The 19965-nt window shown below is 40.4% G+C and overlaps 3 protein-coding genes across 4 annotated transcripts; 1 reads left to right on the forward strand and 2 right to left on the reverse strand.

Moving 5' to 3' along the window:
• Window positions 1-3311: 3311 nt before the first annotated feature.
• On the reverse strand, window positions 3312-5854 carry slc10a3 (solute carrier family 10 member 3). Its single transcript, XM_047596729.1, has one exon. It carries the CDS (start codon window positions 5375-5377, stop codon window positions 3962-3964), a length of 1416 nt encoding a protein of 471 aa, XP_047452685.1. The 5' UTR covers window positions 5378-5854; the 3' UTR covers window positions 3312-3961.
• Window positions 5855-9767: 3913 nt separating this feature from the next.
• On the reverse strand, window positions 9768-16359 carry chmp1a (charged multivesicular body protein 1A). Its single transcript, XM_047596743.1, has 7 exons — window positions 16213-16359; window positions 14443-14462; window positions 14270-14347; window positions 12160-12306; window positions 11871-11999; window positions 11481-11674; window positions 9768-9929 (listed from the first exon to the last, which is right to left on the reverse strand). Exons 1-7 carry the CDS (start codon window positions 16217-16219, stop codon window positions 9908-9910), a joined length of 597 nt encoding a protein of 198 aa, XP_047452699.1. The 5' UTR covers window positions 16220-16359; the 3' UTR covers window positions 9768-9907.
• A 524-nt stretch (window positions 16360-16883) lies between these two features.
• On the forward strand, window positions 16884-19898 carry LOC125015086 (charged multivesicular body protein 4b-like). 2 transcript variants are annotated; one of them, XM_047596744.1, is made up of 5 exons: window positions 16884-17102; window positions 18732-18828; window positions 18915-19032; window positions 19142-19244; window positions 19679-19898. In XM_047596744.1, the coding sequence occupies exons 1-5, from the start codon at window positions 16922-16924 to the stop codon at window positions 19744-19746; spliced, it is 567 nt and encodes a 188-aa protein (XP_047452700.1). In that variant the 5' UTR covers window positions 16884-16921; the 3' UTR covers window positions 19747-19898. The 2 variants fall into 2 exon arrangements, with proteins under 2 accessions (XP_047452700.1, XP_047452701.1); XM_047596745.1 differs by having other exon boundaries at window positions 19684-19898.
• Window positions 19899-19965: the final 67 nt, after the last annotated feature.

A 19965-nucleotide genomic window follows, 5' to 3' on the forward strand; every position in this document is an offset into this window, starting at 1 on the left:
AGAGAGAAACAAATGAGATTTAGTCCGTGAACTTTAACGTTAAAGAAACATTTAGAAGAGAAAGAAGAGCTGGTGAACATGTTTACAGCTATGTAGGTCACACACTCTACAAACATCTATTGACAGCTTAAAATTAGACGTGTCACAACAGAAGAGGAAGAGAAACATTGTCATGACTCTGAGGTCTGGTGTTGATTGAGACACAATAAGAGCCGGACTTGTCCTCGTCTGTGTGAACCTTTTGCTGAGCTCTGGCCTGGAGGCTTTACAGCTGCGCTACATTCCTGAGAGCAACCAGAACACTCCTGTTTTCCATCACCTCACAAAACTTCAAAAAAGTCAACATGTTGACCGTTCTATGACTAAAAACTACTCACACCTTAGACTTGGCTTAGTTGTTGTTTTGTTTGTTTTTTATAGTGAGTTTTTGCACAAATAAATCTGCTTTTTTTGCACAAACTTCTACCTCACTGTCTACATTTTATAATCTTAGCATTTTATTTTTACATCTCTATATATTTTGTGGCTATTTTTTGTATATTCTTTCAAATATGTTATTGTTTTTTCTATATATTCTTGTCTAATTCCACGTTACTGTGACAAGGACATTTCCCGTACGTGGGATAAATAATGTGTTATCTCAAACAAACTTCCCCTAAAATGAACTCTTTTACCAAATAATATTATTTGATAAAAGTTTGTGTGCAGACTCTGCAGGTCAGAACCCACAACCTTCACACTGATGCTAACCGCTGCTAACAGTTGCTAACATTCACCTAGTTTTAGAGGTCGATATGAGCAGAAACAAACTGGTGGAAAGCACCGCTGATATGCTAGCTGTTAGCATCACCATTAGCATCACCATCTATTCTGGAGTCTCTGTCGAGTTCTTTTCTCAAAAAGAACTGGTGAGGACATATGTAGCATGTTTTATATGTTTAATGCTAAACATCCCCAAAGAATAATTGGATTAAATGCATCTGGCTGAATGAGACCAGATAAAACAAGATACAAGACGACACACAACAAAACAAGACACAACTAGACAATCAGCAACGTGTTTTGCTCATAATGGATGAAAGTGTTTTTTAATGAGTTTGTTTGGTTTTATTCAGCTCTCTCTGCAGATTCTTCCTCTGTATCAGAGGATGAAGCACTGAGCTACTGTTCTTCTGCAAACTGAATTTTGAACCCAGAGTCAACACAGATCTAATCATGTAATTATGGGAGGTTAGCTGATAAAAGCTGGACCTTGTCCTCGGGTCCAATAAGTTACTGAACCAAAGGCTTCGAGGGCCGAAGTCTGTTCACTGTTCACACACAATTATTTTAATTTAGCTCTTTGTGTATGTGTGTCAGCGCAGAGATACTGATAATAATCCTCATGCAAACACTGGAAACTGTAAAGTTACAGAGTTCATGGATTTTACTGGGCAGTAAAAGTAAATATGCAGGAAGTGAATCACTGTGATTCAGCGGGTGGATCTATATCAATTTATCAATATATCAATATATCAGGCAGCGAGTTAGAGTTTTGTCCTCAAAGTTTATGTTAAAAGCTGTTCAATTTAATTAGAAATAAAAAGACAAAGACTAAGTCAGAACAACTCCAGACCTGTTGGAATAATGGGAAAAACAAGAAGTAACTAAAACGTTAGACACTATTTTATATATTTCTATATTTGGTCCTTATTAATGGATATTTCATGTGTAACGTCTTGATCCCGTTTGAACACGTCTGAGTCGTGTTTAGCGTCTTCGTCTCGTGCAGCTTCAGACACGTCAAAGGTAAAACAAAAAAATGTCTGTGCAGGTTCTCGGTCGTGTTCAGGTCACGACTTAAGGAACAAGTTGAAACAAGGACACCTGAAATCTGACTGTTAAAGACGTATCAGACAAGTATTCAGTGGATTCAGGTGTCTGATTACACCTGGAGGACACTCTTCTGAGGACATACGTCTGTGGGTAGCGTCCAGATAGAAACTCACGTTACCCACGTTAGCATGTTAGCCTCCCCCGTGGACCCCCCCCCCACCACGTGGGTTTCAGGCATCGTGAACTCGTCGGTGACTCACGGATCTTTTCAGAGTTTGTCTGTGCGGTGAATTAACCAACAAGATGAATCACAGACAACTGAATTCGTGACATGTTTCATGCAAGTCTTCATTTCTAATTGTGTTTCTTTAAAACAGGGGGGGGTTATTTTAGTTTGGGGGCCGCACCAGTAACATCATAATAACCTATTTGTGTTAGTGCAAAGTAGAACAGGTGAATTAGGAGAATGTTTAAGCTGAATAAATTATCCTTTTAAAAAAATTTAATCTGTTAATTAATAAATATAAGTGTAATTTGGGCTCATGTCTGTCTGCTGTTTATCTCAGTGTTGTGTTCTGTCCATTTCTCTGAATAAAACAGTGGATGAATTAAGAATATATGTTTGACAACCTTTTTATGTGTTATTAGCCCCACGCTAGCTACTGTTAGCTGGGACCAGCTGATCTAACCGGACACTCTTCAGCTTTTTAATTCTTCACAAACAATAATCCAGTGCAATGTTTTTATGAACTCTATCATTTTATTACAGTTTGTTTTAGACACTTTTATTCAAATTTATTCAAAGATCTGAGCCACTTGCAACGAAAATTATCTATACAAACTCTGAGGTCTGGAAGATAATTTGTGAAAACGCTCGACCGTCTGGTTATAAACTAACGACATCTTCAACCATGTGAGTTTCATGAGCTGCTGATAATTACATCAGGTCACGTTTCATCCAGAAGGTTTAAACAGGAACATTTATTGGGTTTATCCTTTAAGCATCTTAAATTTCTTTTTGGGTCAAACTTGGGTGTCATATTTATTTTTTTTATTTATCACACTTTTTGGATTTCATGTATTTTAAACTGTTTTATCTAAAGCGGCCTGACTAACTCTTAGTGTTTCCACTGAGGAAGTTTCAGACAAAGACTCACAAGACAAACCTGGAGATAATTTGAGAGCTAAATATTTAAAATACTAACATTTGGTCACGTTTCAGACCCTAGTGTTTGAGTTTAAAGTGGACACCACCCACAGATGTCCCTATTTAAGCCTAAACTGTCTTTTAGAAGTGAAGACTTGGATAAAACGTCGTAAAGAAACACAACAGGTCCAGTTCCTCTTGTCTCTCTGAGTAAAAACGTCCCACGGTGTGATGTCGTGGTTCATCTGTCACAGATACAAAGAGAGGATTTCAATATGCAAACACCGTGTAAAAGGGGCCGATGAACCTGTCGGACGTCTTTCTGAACACACAACTCAACAAACCAACGTCGAATTTGACTTGAAGGCGTTTTCTTTTAACTTTATTTCCTTTTTCTTCACTTGTCTTCTCAGATATTTCAAGTACAAGGATACGAAGATCCGGGAAACACAATCAGTGGTAAATACTTTCAAAAAAACAGATCATCATCGCTTCGGTTTAACCCCCCCACCCCTCCCCTCCCTCCCCACAAAAACACCCCACAGCCCCCCCCACCTCCTCCAGCTAAGACACATGGACCGCTTGTAAACATGGTACGAATCAATCTTTGCTTTTTTGATTACAAAAAAAAAAGTAATCTGGTAGAAAAATATCATTTGTTTTATAGGTATTTCTCTTCTTATGAATATTTACATTAAAGTACGTCACAGTATAATCTGATCTTAAAAAGTACATACTGTAAAACACAAACACACAAAAAGAAAGAAAAAGGTCTCAGCGGGTAAAAGGCCTTTGGTTTTTTTTTTTTTCTCCATGAAAAAATACCAAAACGACAAAAAACGAGCCACAAAAAAATAAGTCTCTTCACCGTTTCCTGTCACGACAACAACAACAGTGATGACGGGGTTTCGGATCGTGGGGGGGGCGTCTGGTGCGACTCCCCCCCCCCGGGGGGTTCCACAGGTTTCAAAAGGTCCAAACTGCAGCTACAATCAGGCATCAGGCGTCGCTCCTGGGGGCGGGCGTCCCACAGAACCTGCCCCGGGCGTAGAACCCCAGGACGAACAGGAGCATCTCCGAGGTGCTGCTGAGCGCCACGATGAACGGCGCCTGGGACGCGAAGTCCGCCTCCTCCCGGCGGAAGGACAGCTGCATGACGGCGAGCGCCAGCAGGCTGTTCTGGACGCCCACCTCGATGCTGACCGTCTTCCTCTGGGGCGGCGCCAGGCCCGCCATCTTGGCCATGGCGGCGCCGACCACCAGGCCCAGCAAAGGCACCGTGACGCCGACCGCCACGATGGGCGGCTGGACGTTGGCCAGGATGGAGGCGCCCATCTGGTAGGCCATGAAGATGCCGCCCACGATGAGCACGAAGCTGAAGGGTCGTATGAGCGCCAGGAGGACGCGGGTGAGGGCGGGGAGGCGGAGCTTGACCAGCATGCCCAGGGAGATGGGGATGGCGATGAACAGGAGCGTGCCCAGGATCTTCACGAAGGGGACGTGGAGGGCGGCGTGGACGCCCAGGAGACGCCCGTACACCGCCGAGGACAGCGGCATGGCCGCCGCCGCCACCACCGTGGACACCAGGGTCATGGAGATGGCCAGGGTGACGTCCCCCCCGAGGAGGAGGCTGTACAGGTAGCCGCCGCCGCCGCCCGGCGCCGAGCAGGCGATGACCAGGCCCAGGGAGAGCGCCGTGTGCAGCGAGGCCAGCCGGGACACGCAGTAGGCGTAGAGGGGCATGACCAGGAACTGCCCCAGGACCCCGAGGAGCAGGGGCACGGGGCTCCTCAGCAGCCCCCGCAGCACCTCCACCTCCACCTTGCACCCGAAGGCGCACTTGTTGATGAAGATGAGGGGCAGCAGCGCGAACAGCACCGGGTTCTCCGAGAAGTGGGACAGGCCCCCCGACTGGACGAGCCGGGAGGCCGGGTCCTCGTCGCCGGGCGCCACCCTGATGGAGTAGTCCGTCCTCTCCTCGATCAGAACCGGACCCGAGTCCTGGTCCAGGTCCAGGAGCTGGATCTGGAGCTGGGCCGTGCCCGGGAACCCGGAGCGGATGCTGATGATGTAGCTCCTGGAGGGTCCCGCTTGGCCGCTGTCCGTCACGTTCAGGATGGAGAGGACCTCCGGGTCCAGGGAGCGGACCCGCACCGTCTCCTTCCAGCTCCGGCGGCCCTTCCTGCTGACCGCGCCGCTCCGGTACCGGCTGGAGATCACAATCACACCGTTCGTGTTTTCCGGGAACTCAAATTCCTGCGAGGAACCGTCCCCGATCCGGATGAACCTGCCGCCGCCGCTGCTGCTGCTGCTGTTGGTGCCGCCACCGTCGACCGTTAAGTTACCGGCGGCCCACGCCCGGTCCGCTCCTCCTGTGAGCAGGAAGAGACACCAGACTGTAAATATCGTCCTCATCGTGTGGACGGACGGATTGGGGGGGGTTGGAAGACACGCTTCTCCCCCTCCTCCTCCTCCTCCTCCTCCTCCGCCGCCTCCTCTTCTTCCAGCGGCCTCCCCCAGACGGTTTCTCCGCCGCCCTGTTACTCCAAACGCGGCCAACTTCTCATTCTAGTCTCCGGTGTGAAGGCGCAGCGTCGGTAGCCGGCTACCCATTTCCTCGGAACTGTTATACCGGAACCTCGACATCACATCACCCCGCCCCGTCCTGCTGGAGCCCGGCGGTGGAGCGGAGCGGCAGCCCCCGCTAAGCACTCACACAGGTCTCCCTCCCCCCCGCAACGGTCCACCCACCGTCTCTCGGTGTCTCTGCCTCCGGTCGGACCGTTCGGAGCTAAAATGTCCGTCACCGTTTACCGGAGCTTCGTCTCCGTCGTTATTGTCTCCTCCGCGACCGTTTGTTTCCTGCTCCGCAACCGTTTGTTTTTCTTCCGTTAAGCTACCGGTAGCTAAAGCTAAACTTCCGGTAACGTCCTACAAAATAAAATAAAAACAAAACAAAAAACAACATTTAACATTTTTATTTACAAAAACGACTATATATATATATATATATATATATATATATATATATATATATATAGATTGAAAAATATGTTTGAAAAAGTACAAAACTTTCTGCTTGGTGACCTTTTTTTCATTAAGCTAGCGGTAACTGCTAAACGTCCAATAACGACCCACAAAATGAATAAATAAATATATAGATTTATAATATATATAATAATTAATAATAACAAACCATTGACGATATAATACATTAGTAATCATAAAATACCACTAACATTAATTAATGGATATTTTAATATTAAGATTTAATATTTTAAGCACAATGTCACAAGTTTATTTTATTCAAAAATTCTATAAAATAATCCAAATTACTTTTTAAAAAAGGACTAAAAAATATTACAAAAGGTTACAAAATTTTCTGACCGTTAAGCTACCTAAAAAAAAAAAAAGTAAAATAAAATAAATACATAAGGTAAAAACGCTGATCATAACAAAAATTTATAGTGATAAAGGTGGCCAGCCTATAGCAGGGCCTAAAATATAACTGATATTGATATAATCGACATATTTAGTACTGGGATTTAACATTTTAAGCACACAAGTTAATTTTATTTAGAAAGACAAAATACAAAATATTGAAGACTACAAAACATTGAGTTAGTATTAAAAAAATATTGAAAAAGAAGAAAAAAATATTCAAAAAGTCTACAACGTATTTAAATATTCGACATTTAGTATTGCACTTTTTTTTTTTAGATTTCTTTTAAATTAATAAAATCTCTAAATACATCAGTAACTCAGTTGTTTTTAAAATAAAAACAAAAAAACAAAAACTAAATTCTGCGATCTTTAGTTTGAAAGGGTGGTGGTTCAGTTTTACGCTCTACTTCCGGTCTGTGTCTGAGATTAATTGTGACTTGACGTTTGTCCAGTCAGAGATGCTCATCGCGTCAGCCCCCACCCCGGCTGCCCCCCCCCGCCCAGACTATGAGCAGGGGCGGTCACATGGGAGGGGAACACCTGGTTGGGGGGTGCAGTCAGGGATTACCCATGAAACACAGGGAACACGCATTAAATTAACTGAGCAAAACTAAAATAAATAAATAAAAATAAAAAAAAATGGTGGATTATGAAAACATTGGAATATATTTGTGTACATGACCAAAAATCAGACAACAAAATATTTTAAAAAAGAATACAAAATATTCAAAAATACTACAAAAAGGCTACAAAATATTCAAAAACACTAATATTAAAAAATATTACATATTCAAAAAGGCTACAAAATATTAAAAAAGAATGACAGAATATTCAATATTACATTCAGTATTATTTTTTGTATTATATTCACTACAAAATATTAAAAAAAGGCTACAAAATAGTACAAATGATGATTAGCAAACGTTACAAATGCTACTAACAATTGAAAGTTACTACAAAAGATCGAAAAAGACGACTAAAAAACTGGAAATTATCACATAAATGACATAAAAAACTAGAAAAACGTACATAAAACGTCCACATAGTGAACCAGAAGAACATTTAGTCTCATAATTCCTTCACATTTAACCTCAAAACATGAACAATAAGCTGTGAATTTATATCATTATGACCTCAGAGGTTTTATTTCTGAGGCATCGTGCTCATCCTGAGGTTTTATTTCTGAGGAGTGTTTTATTTTTAAGTGACACACATCGATTCCTGTGTGTTAGTTGTAAATCTCTAGATCACGTTGTTCCTCTCTTCCCTCACTCTCAGTTTCTGTTTCCTGACCTCTGATCTGTGGACTGATCCGGTGACACCGATCCTTTATGTTCAGGCCGCTTCCTGTTACACACTCGCTGCCAACTAGGCTACTGGCTATTTGTTCGACACAAACAGGAAACCTGACGCCCTGCAGCTTTAAAGGGGAACTCCGTTGTGTTGTGTTGTGTTGTGTTGTGCCTCCTGCTGGGACTCTTTTTTTATTTTTTTAATTGATAAGCTGCTCTCTCTTCGTCTCCCGGGCCGAAGGCTTAGCGGCCTGGTCGGGTGTAAATATGTAAGAGGGCGGCCTGCCCGTTTCACCATCCATTGTGTTTCTGTCGTGAGTTGTGCGTCCTCCTTCTGTCACCACGGGTGAGTCGAGGCTTCCAGAAAAAGAAAAGGCGGGGGAGTCCTCGGCGGAAACAACCTGCTGGGGAAACCGCTCGGGCCTCGGCTTTGACATTTCATGCAGCGACAGCTCAGTTTGTTGCAGCCAGACACGTCCTACTACTTGGCATTTCTGCAGCCCCCCCCCACCACCGCCACTCCCCCGGGGCTGTGTAATTATTTACCCGTGGTATGATAATCTACCCCATGACTTATTTCACAAACAGGGAGGAGGAGGAGGAGGAGGAGGAGGAGGGAGAGAGAAGAGCGCCGCCATCTTTATTCACTTTAACATCTGAATATTCATAAAGAAAAACATTGTGATGCTTTAGTTCATCAGTTCATCAGAACCAGAATCAAACCCAAAATAAATCTGTTTGGGATCCGTCCATTCACTATTTCATTTCCTGTTTGCTTCCTTCTTTCTTTCCTTGCTTCCTTATTATGACCCTTCATGTTTCTTCCTTCTAGTTTCAATCATTATTTCCTCTGTGCTCTGTGTTGCTTTTGTGTTTAAAGTTCGCTTGACAAGATTTAAATAAACGACAGGAAGTCTGGAAAAGTACTGAGAGCTCAGCTCAACAAATTTAACACAACACAACAACTGAAAGTGGGATTCAGTTGTTGTGTTATTTCAGCTGATGGAGAATCATGTGGATGGACTCAAAGACCAGAAAAACAATATAAGTTGCTTTTTGCTGTCAGTTGTTTTGGATTCTGATGAAGACAGAAGAAACACTCACATGCTAGGCTAGCTGTTAGCATGAGGCTAGCTGGTTAGCATGAGGCTAGCTGGTTAGCTCCAGCGCAACACCGTGGAAACGAGACGAGAGACACAAACCGGAGACGTGGAATGACACACAGCGTCCAGAGGGCACCATTTTAGTTTTATTTTCATACGATAAAATATACAAAACAAAAAGTGCTGCAGAGTCTGAACTTGAGTATAAATAAACTACGATGAGGAAGGACGAGAGACTGGATCGGTCCTGGCTTCACACACACACACACACACAAAAAAAAACAAAATAACAGACAAAGAGCAAACTCAAAGCAGAACTAAAAACCAAAGAAGCATTCTGGTCTGAACCGTCTGATGTGTGGCTCCTAACAGGATAGATCCAGCACGGTGAACATGTGTCTGTCCTGAGAAGTTTCCAAAAACAAAACGAATCCTCATCCTAACTCCCGTCCTTCAGGCACTGATGGAGGAAGATCCTACGCAAGCGTCTGCATCTCAAATAAGGCGTCTGAAGCAACAACAAAAGGAAACAAAGAGAAACGGAAGCAAACAACAGCAACAACAACCAGGTCTGAAGAGGGAGGAGACGTCAGCGTGTTAGTGTTTCATTCATTCATTCATTCATTCATTCATTCATTCATGAGATGATGATGATGATGATGATGATGCGTCTCCTTCCTCCAACAGAATCGTCCAGTAAATGATTTTCTGATCGGAAAACAGAACCCGCCCCCTCGTATACAATCACCAGAACCACTTGTTAAAACTCCCCTCGTTTGTAAAATGTGTTTCTGCCTGTACAAAGTTTACATCCGAAAGATCTGAGAAGAAAGGATGTAAAAAAAGAAAAGGAAAGGAAAAGGAAAGGAAAGGAGAGGAGAGGAGAGGAGAGGAAGGTGAACCAGAGACTTCTTTCTGTGGAGGTATTTCTAGCTGCTGTGTGGGTTTATTTTTAGAGCTGGGGGGTGGAGGAGGAGGAGGGTGGGTGGAGGAAGGGGGGGGGGGGGGGGGGGGTGGGTGGTGGTAATCGATAGTCTCGTTAAATCCTCCCGGTAGAAACAGTTCGATAGAAACACACACAGCTCTGGTGGTGATGAAAGTCTCCTTCAGTTCCTCAGAGCGGCCAACCTGAGAGAAGAGCACATTACATTCATTACTTTCATTGCATTCACTGGTTCTACCCCCAATATGATCCCGACCTCTTCATTAACACAGAATCGTCTGATCCGAGTTCTAATCTGATCCTGTGTCTGAGTCAAGTTCTAAAATATTGTTCTTCTTCTTTTACTAATAATAATTCTTCTTCTTCAGAAACTTCAGTTAAATGCTTAGAATAATTTCAGTAAAGGACGAAGGAAAGAACGAGAATCAGTCTGCGTGTGAATGAGCATCAGCAGCGCCACCATGTGGTCAGAATATTGCATCAGCTCCTGTCTCTGATGGATCTCTACCTACCACTGGACCAGAACCAGGGACACATGGAGACATGATCCAGATTTAGATGGACGGACTCACATGATCTAATTTATTTTAGATTTTTTTTATTTTTAGATTTGAACCCTGGTTCAGTTCTTCTTTAAAGCTCAGACGCCCAAACTTGACCTTTTAAGACACGTCAACGTGAAATAAACCAGGATTTTTCTTTAAACTGAGATTAGATGTCCTCCACTGTCCATGTCCATGTCCACTCTGTGTCTCTGTGACTAATCTAATCTAAGATAAGGACTCACGGCTCTGAGTCACTCATGTGTAGCAGTAATTTAATAAACTGATCTCATGCTCATGTGATAGTTGTTCCTCTGGAGAAGGAGACAAGGAGGAGGAGGAGGAAGTTATTTAGCATAGAGGAGGCTACATCCAAAAAGCAAAGCTGTTAATTACAGCAACGTCCTGATCTTTAAATATTGAGGATCTGAGTCTGTTTTTAAATAAATAAATAAATGTGATGTTTACTTGATGACGTATTATAATAACAACAAGAACAACAAGTGGATCGCTAGCTGTGGCTAACAGGCTAGACATGGCTAACAAGCTAGCCGTGGCTAACAAGCTAGCCGTGGCTAACTAGCTAGCTCTTCTAGTGCCTGACTAAGGTTATGTCTCTGGTTTAGAATCATGATAAATTTGTATTTGCTCTATTTTATTTGCCAGGTTACGTACAGTTGAGGCCACTCAGTTTCCCAGTCAGTAAAATAATGAACTTCAAATAAATAAATAAATAAATAAAATGGCAGTTTTTTTCCGTGAGTCGAGTTGAAGTCTGTGTCGTATTTTGCACAGAGAACGTTCTGTAGAGCCGTGTTTTCCTGAATGCATCGAGTACGGCAGTAAAATAAAAGGAGGCATTTTGTGTTAATTCCATAAGAGGAGACATAGTTTTGGTGTAAAAATCCTGCACATATCAGTATTGGTTGGTATCAGATATCGGCAAAAAAGCCAATATCGAGCATCCCTGGTTCCCATAAAGGGTTTAAATGATGCAGAGTGCTGTTGTTTTATTAGTTGAGGTATGTGAGGTATGTGAGGTATCTGAGGTATACGATATATGCAAGGTATATGAGGTGTATGAGGTATACGGGGTATGAGAGGAATACAAGGTATGTGCGGTATGTGAGGTATATGCGGTATATGAGGTTTATGTGGTGTGTGAGGTATCTGAGGTGTGGTGGAGGTCCTGACCGTCGGGACAGCTGGTCCTCCTTGTCCTGGCTCCTGGAGCTCTCTGCTCCTATGGAGGTGGCTCCGGCCGGAAGCTGGCTGAGCTGGTCCATCACCTCCAGGCCGCTCTCCTCCGCCACCTGGTGGATCAGGTCGTCCACCTGCTCCTGGGGGGTGGTCAGCGTCATGGCCGAGCTCATCGAGTCCTCCATCACCTGAGAACGAGGCACAGAATCAGAAACTGAGCCTGAAGGAGTCTGGTCTGAGGAGGGACTCCAGGACATTTTCTCATCAAGGACTGAGGAGGCGTGGTGTCTCCTCTGCCTCCTCACTAGGAACCTTTTATCTTTTATCTCTACGGATGTTCAGGGATGCGGCCCCAGGTCTTTACTGTGGAGGGAAGACACTCACCGAAGTGTGGACGTCCAGGTTCTGGACTTGGCTTTCGAACTTGTCCATGACTGCGGAGACTTTCTGGAGGTCCATGGAGTGAAGAGCTTTGTCCAGAGCCTTGGTCACCTGACCCATGTTCTTAGTCACCTACAAGGAAACCAGATCACATTATCATCACATAGGTTAACGTAGTACAGATTAATATACTGGTATAATATAGATTATATATCGACAGATTCATTTATATGAATATGACTGGACAGAGGAGGAGGAGGAGATGTGACTGGTTGTGTTTTCTTTTCTCCACCTGTTTCATGGTGACGGCCGTCTGGACCTTGGACGCCACGGCGTCGACTCTGGACGCCATGCGCAGCCAGTTCAGACCTTCATTCTTTTTCCTGATGGCGTTTTCTGCGTAGACTCGAGCTACGTCCACATTCTTCTGCTGCAGAGCCTGAAAACGCGACAGATAAGAAACAGCTATGAACAAAAGGACGTAGTTATAGAGACGACGTCACCTCAAGGCATTAATTTCACCTTTATCTTCATACGTCTCACACACACGAGACAGAACCAAACCTCAGCACTATGAAAAAAACAACTAAATACAACATAAAATAGACTTTTTAAATGTCAAAAATTATACTCTTATTTTGTGTGTTTCAGCTTTAAATGAGAGATGACACCAATAGATAATAAAAATAACATTAAATAATAAAACGAAAATAAAAAAAATGCCAGAAAAATTAATAAATCTTTTCGACTGTAGAGAAAACAAACGGAGAGGAAGAGATTTACTGTTCCTCCTCATTTCAGGTGAATATGAGCAACAGGAAATAAGAGAAACATCTCAGAGAGGAAAAGGTTTGGTCATAGGTCTGTGGACATTCTGCTGCTAAGTTTGGTTTTAGACTCTTAAATAAAAATAAATTAAAAAAAAGCAGATTTCTAGATATTAAATTTATAGTCTTATTATATAGTAATATTAAAACTAAAACTGAGAAATATGATAGGCAGGTAAAAGTAAATTCATCTTTGCTCCTTTAATATATGGAAAAGAGAAGGAAACCAGAGAGAGAAGTTTGATTGTTTGATTCATGAAGAAGAAGAAGAAGAAAGAATGAGGAAGTGTTCACCAGAGAAACTTCCTCCTGGTTTTTAAAAGCAAACTTGGATCGTGACGTCTCACCCGTCTCTGCTCTGTCATTCCACAAATACCAATGTGTTTAATCTCTGCATCAATGTTTTAAAAATACGTTCGTTAATATTTTTCATCAATATTCACACACGTGAATGTGGCAGCATAAAATTAAAAAACAAAACATTCGAGCCTCCTCAACATAAGTACACAAAATATATTTATACACATCTAACGTTCATACACAGCCCTTCGGTTTTACTTAAATTCAAAGCCCCTCATCGTCCTGTAATAGTATTCAGTCCTCCTCTTAATCATCTGGTAAATCTAGACTTTTAACAATAATGGTGGATGGTTCTCACATTTTTCAAACATCTCCTGCTTCCTTCGTCTTATATGCGTCACTGTTGTTAACATTTGACTAATCTAATAAAAATGTGATACCTGGTCTGTAACTCTTCTTCCAGGAGACATAAATCTGACATTATTTGTTCACTTCCGGTGTTTTAGGTACAACACTAGAATAAAAAACCCAGGATCTGATGGAATATCTTCTTCTCTTCTCCTCCCAGAAAGTTTTTATTCTTTTTATTTTGAACAAACGTATAAAAATATGTAACCATTTACACGTACAAAATCTTATCTCATGAGATTGTACCTTTCTCCTGTCACTCTTAATTTAACCCATGCTTCACATTATTTATTGCCGTACCGAAATCTGACATTTTACGATTATTTACGATTTGTTTTTTATACTAATTCATATTTACCACCATTCATCTCACTCTTCTGTTACTGGCAGCAGATCTGCCATTACACACAATATGCTGCTTTTGTGATGTTATTGTCCTGCTCTTTATTTCTATGCACCGCTCTTCGCCCTCCTAATTGCCCCGTGGGGATAAATAAAGGTTTTCTGATTCTGATACTACGCTGCCAACTATGATGAGTCAGTGCCCGCTCCACCTCACGAGCTAATAATCTTGCATCATGTGAGCTGTGAGCTGGGCTGAAGCTACACTGCCCCCTGCTGACTCATGTGAGGTGCAGCGCTGCCAGGACACTGACAGATGAGGTCAAGTATTTCCACCAGCGCATACTGAGGCAGGGTGTGGCAAAAAAGACTGAGGCGCACCCAAACCTCATCACCAGCATCTACAGCCCGGATAAAGACGAGCTCAGAGCAGCTGGGACGTTTCACATTGTTCACTGGAGCTAAACATAGTTGAGAACACAAAGCGTTGTGGCAGCTTTTATTGTGGTTTGTGCAGCATCTCACCTTCTTGACCTTCGCCTGCTCCTTCTCAGACTCCTTCTCCGCCTTCTTGGCCAGACGCTCAAGCTGCTTGGAAGTGAACTGGGATCCAAGGAGGACAAAAACATGGACTTTAAAGAACTGAATACATTATTTAATTAAGCTTATATGGATTCAGAATTTCCAGAGCGACGTACCTTTAGCTGGAATAGTGTTTCTGTGGAGAGATAAAGACATAGTTAATCATGTGTATATGATGTTTCTGTAGTGTCTTTGTACAAATATAAACTCTAATAAGAGTCTCACCCACTAAAACTGAATGTTTTTTCTAATAAAACGTTTGATAGAAAACATTCTACAACACAGCTGGTTTGTCTTCTGAGAGCAAACAACCCCAAATAAATCAGGCTGGATCTGATGTTACACTGAGGATGATTTTTTGTGCAGGAACTAAGACTTGATTTGATTTCTTTCTGTTATTTGCTTCAGCTTGAAGCAAAGGTTCTATTATTATTACTATTATTATTATGCTGAAGATAATAAGACTTTATGTACTTGACAGTGAGGAATCAGTTCAACAGCCTCAGCTTTTCTCCATTTCAAGCATCGACTCATCATTTATTTAATGTTTCCTTCTTGCGTATCTACTTTGTTCGTTCACTCTATCATTGCTCTGAATATGTGTTGACTTCCTGAATGAGGTTTTATGGGGACATAAATAAATAAAAATAGGTCAAACCAAAGCGCTGGCTTCGAATTTTCTGTGAAACACAAGAAATGCTTTAATTTATTAGAATTTCTTGACAAGCAAGAGGACTGAATTATAAATAAGGCGAATTAAAATAAAACAAACAAGAGGCTGAATTAACAAAATACTGACACCGTTTTATGGGTGTTAATCTTTGTCTGAACGTCTGAAACATAATCATATTTAATACAAACTAATACTAATACCTGATCAGAGACAAACAAACAAACAAACAAACAAACAAAAAAACAATTAAAAGAGGTAAGATTCATTTTTGTTTTCTGGAAAGATGTCAGATATACCCAGACGTATATAAATATTTATATAACAGTAGATATTTAATATATTTACAGAGTAAAGTATTTATATAGATTGTATAGTTTCATGCATTTACTCACGTTCTTACTTATATAACTTATTATATTGTCACTAAATGTATATGTTGAATATTTACTTCTTTTCCCCTGTATTTTTCAATCTCTATATACTGTACATGACATCACATAAAGTCATAAATCTTATATTACCACATATTTGATATCCACACGTACTGCAAAGTATTGTAAGTAATATACATAAAATACTGGAAACAGAATTTCCATCGAGATAAATAAATCATCTATGTATATATTGTATATTTTATACATACTTTTGACACATTCCGCCTCTTTATACTTTATTTACCGCTGTTGCTAAGTGTAATTCTGCTGGATAGTCAATTTCCCAAAAGATAAATAAAATAACTATCTAGTTATCTATTGGAAATCCGCTGAAGAACTATTCAGTCTAAGTTTATTATCATATTTGCATGTAGCTGAGCTAAATCTACCAGGAACTATAAAGAAGAGACACATTTTCCTGAAGCTGTAATCTAGTGTATATTTTAGTGAAATGATGTCAACCACAGGAAGTGTCAACGGTGGTCGAAGTTTCACTGAATACATTCAATCCTAATAAAACAGTCGCGTTTTAAGCGATGATTCATCAACAGGCAGATTCCGAATAACACGTTTAATCAAATTCGTGTTATTAAACAATCCGTGAACAACAGTTAACGTTAGAAAACATAAACGAATCAGCTGAAAAATCAAAACAGGTCTGACAGCTAAAAGCTAACAGGCTAATGCGAGCTACCTTACATCAGATTGGAGGGCTAGCTAAACGAAAACATTCTCAAACTATAATAAAACGACAAACGTACTGTTTAAACACAACGTACCATCCATGTCAATACGAATATGTTTCCAAACGATCCCGGAAAATTGGAGCCTCGATTTGTTTTGGTGGATTTTCCGTCTCTTCCTGGTCCAACACTAACCACGTGACCAGAAATCTTCTTCTTCTTCGTCTGCCCTGCCTTGTTCTGCTTCTTCTTCTTCTCCTCCTTCGGTTTCGGCAGTCTAGACACTTCTAAGCCACAATGCTGCCCTCTACTGTTTGCATACGATTTCGGACTCACCACCTGGATCGCTTCTCCCTGGTTGCCCGGATATATATATATTTTTTATTATTATTATTTTTTAAGTTTATTTTAATATTTATTCTTATTTTATTAATTTTTTCTTTGAGATGTTGGTTTTTGTAACCTGAATTTATTTAGAAATTCATACAAACTGATGGCACAGAAATACTTATTCAATACTAGGTTGAATTTTTGAGCTGTTGTATTGTTTTTGTAAAGTGAATTTATTTAAAAATAAAAATCACATTCAAACTGATTGCACAGAAATTCTTCCATAAGATTCAGTGACATGAAATTCTTTTTTTAATTATTATTATTATTTATTTTTTTCTGAAAGCGGACTTGGTATCGATATTTTGATGTGATTGTAAATAATACGCATCTAGTCGGTATCGTCTGGATCGAGTGCACATTCCCACCGTGGAGGCAGCTAAACTTCACCTTTCAGCACCAGTTAAGGATATAAATGTCTGTGTTTAAGATGCTTAGTGAGGGTGAAAATGCAAGAAAGACGTCCTGCTATGAAGAGGAATTCCAGAAACTTCCAGAGAGACGAAGGTTTCTCATGAAAAAGAAAGAAATTCTGAAGAAAAAGATTAAACAGGAACTTGTGCTTGCCAAGAAAAATAGCACGACAAACAGAACAGGTGAGGTATTTTTTTTTTTTGTGAGGAGGAAATTAATAAGTTGCCAGTTAGCTGAAGAGCTAGCTAGCAAGTTATCACGCTAAATTAGCACGTTAGCTAATTACATGCCACTGTAATAGACCATTGAAAGACTAAAAATCATTTATAAATAGTAAAAAAGGTGGAAGTAACAAGACTACTGTGAAAATTTTGATTGATAAATGGCAGAAACGCCAAAAGTTATGAATTAATACTTGAACTATTAGCATGTTAGCTTAGCTGCCACGTTAAAAAGTCGGTTAAAAGAAACTATTTCAGTAACTGACCTGAATGCAAATAGAAATATAAGGTGATTCATAAAACACTGAAAATTTAAGTTATAGAAAAGTTAAAAGTGATTAATAAAATGTGGAAATTAAGTCAGAAGTTATGAATTTATAGTTGAACCTTACAAATTTATTTGAATTAGCATGTTAGCTCGCTAGCTGCTACGGCTAAATAAAGAAACATTAATCAAAAGTAATTCATGAACAATCTAATATCATAATGAAAATAATTGATAAATCAAAAGGTTAAACGCGACTGATACATTTTGAAAAAGCTTAAAGTTATAGATTAATGATTGAATCTGATCTTCACCAAAATGTCCAAAACCAGGTTATTTTGTGGACATTAATTTTCTGCAGTTTGTTTAATTAGAATAAAATTAATGATATTTAGTTTGTATGTGTTGGTAAAATCAACCTTTGAACCTTTTAAATGAACATAATCTCATCACACTGATGAAAAATTGCCAGAAATAAACTTCATAACACAAGATAATCTTTTAATTTATGCCACAATATTGTCTCATTTTCATTGCTCTCAATAACAAAAGAGACTAAAGGGAGAGAGACGAGTTTCCTGCTCTGAAATTCCTTGAAAGGTTCATTCTGTACATACAGTAGTTAAATAAAGGGGTGAATCATTCACGACATTCACATGTTGACGCAATAAAAAGTAAAACAAGCCTGGACTTAAATAAGAAATCAACATTTTTAGTTTGTTATTCACAGACGTCATCATGGGAACTGTGAAAAGAAACCAGACATACGACACAAGACATCAGCAAAGACTTGTTTTCTTTACTTTGTGGGATAAATTAAAGGAATAGGTTGTGTTATAAAGCTAATTTCTGGCATCAAATCATCTGTATTATGAGGTTATGTCAAATTAAAGGGTTCAAAAGTTGGTTTTACATACAAACTAAATAACGTTATTCTAATTTACCAAACTGCAGAAATTAAATGCCCTGTTTATTTTATTTTTATTTCATTATTGTTTGCTCTTATTTTGTGTGCTTATTTTATTGTTTATTGAAAGATTCTGTATAAATAAAGTTGATTATTATTATTATTAACATACATCTTTGAATAAGAATGTGCTCATACGCTTTTCCTTTTATTGCAAAATCTGCTAAAAAGATTAAAATGAATAAATCCCGAAAATATATTTAATTAAATGTCTGACAGCTCACAAATATTCATGTTATTTTACACACATGTGTTGGTTCCAGGGTGTTATGCAAACTAATACAACTAATTTAGAAATAAAAAACTGATTGAGAAGTTGAGTAAAAGACTTTGTTCTGAAATGTCTTTCCTCTCCCAGTGGCTCTGCAGGCGCTGAGAAGAAAGAAACGCCACGAGAAGCAGCTCGAATACATCGACTTCGCCTTCAAAGCGCTGAGATCTGCTGAAGAACACATGTAAGGACGAAGAATAACACTCATGAAGGAGAGTAAAACATAGAGCATAAGCATCGAGCTTCATTTATATTAAAATACTGTTGCAGAGAGATTGTGAACATGGTGAATGAGCTGATGGAGGATATTCAGGAGGAGCAGGACGTGAACGAAGACGCGTCCGACTCCGTCTACGCATTCTGGTGCTTGGAAGTGGAATTCGATGAGGCAGGACGGCGGCGAACTCTTCTTCTTCTTATTATTATGATATATGTGTTGTCTTTGACTTATATGGAAACACTTTTTTACACCACTGTGTCTGTGCGTTTGGCTTCAGGATGAGCTGCTGGCGGAGCTGCAGAGGCTGGAGAAGAGTGTGGACGAGAGTCTCTTTGAGACGGACAAAGTGGACGAACCGACTGCGTCGCCTCCTCGTCCTGGTAAGAAGCTCAGGACAGGAGAGAAGTAAATAACATCAACCATCTTGTGACAGTTCAGTGTTCAGTTGGGAAACTTTTGAACCTGACGTTCATTCGCGTGGATGTTACTTCGACATGTAGCTCCCATCTAGACCAGACCGGGGCGCCGGCCTCTGAACTCACAAGATCCCAGACTATGGATAAATAAATTCAGTTTATAAAATATCAACATCTCAGTCTAAAAAAAAATTCAACCTCAGAAAAGCCGGACTCACCGTCCTGATTGTTCGGATGGTCCACGTAGGACCCTCCCCTCATTGTGCTTCATGTATCACTACCGCACTATTTATGTAGTTTAATGTTACTTTGTGCTGCCTAAAATGCTCATTTTCTAATTCCTACAAACTTCTCACTGCGTCTTTTTCTTTCTTTCTTTCTTTCTTTTTCCTCCAAAGCCCAGACGGAGGAAGAGGAGATTGAAAGTGACTTGGAGTATCTGCGACGTTGGGCGAACAGCCGATAAAAGACGCTGGTTCAGGACGGAGTTAAACACGCAGCAGTTACAGTGATGATTTAACGTCACCAATGTGTTGATGAGTCCGTGTTTTTTAAAGTGTTGACCCTCATCCAGGGCAGATTTTTATGTTTTATTAAAATAAAACCTTTCCTACAGTATCTGGAGGTGGTTTGTTTTTCATTCTCTCACAGTGAAACATGAGTTTCTGCTTCTTATCCGTGCTCG

The sequence above is a fragment of the Mugil cephalus genome, chromosome 10 (assembly GCF_022458985.1).
Source record: "Mugil cephalus isolate CIBA_MC_2020 chromosome 10, CIBA_Mcephalus_1.1, whole genome shotgun sequence".
NCBI classification, from domain to species: domain Eukaryota; kingdom Metazoa; phylum Chordata; class Actinopteri; order Mugiliformes; family Mugilidae; genus Mugil; species Mugil cephalus.

What these genes read in the sequence shown, in the direction of transcription:
- slc10a3 (XM_047596729.1), bottom strand. Translation starts at nt 5,377, where the DNA reads ATGAGGACGATATTTACAGTCTGGTGTCTCTTCCTGCTCACAGGAGGA.
- chmp1a (XM_047596743.1), bottom strand. An exon ending in ACCTGGACGTCCACACTTCG is followed by an intron (nt 11,675 to 11,870) that starts GTGAGTGTCTTC and finishes CCTCGTTCTCAG; the next exon opens with GTGATGGAGGACTCGATGAG. An exon ending in GAGGACCAGCTGTCCCGACG is followed by an intron (nt 9,930 to 11,480) that starts GTCAGGACCTCC and finishes CTCTTCTCTCAG; the next exon opens with GTTGGCCGCTCTGAGGAACT.
- LOC125015086 (XM_047596744.1), top strand. Translation starts at nt 16,922, where the DNA reads ATGTCTGTGTTTAAGATGCTTAGTGAGGGTGAAAATGCAAGAAAGACG. An exon ending in TGGAAGTGGAATTCGATGAG is followed by an intron (nt 19,033 to 19,141) that starts GCAGGACGGCGG and finishes GTTTGGCTTCAG; the next exon opens with GATGAGCTGCTGGCGGAGCT. An exon ending in TGCGTCGCCTCCTCGTCCTG is followed by an intron (nt 19,245 to 19,678) that starts GTAAGAAGCTCA and finishes TTTCCTCCAAAG; the next exon opens with CCCAGACGGAGGAAGAGGAG.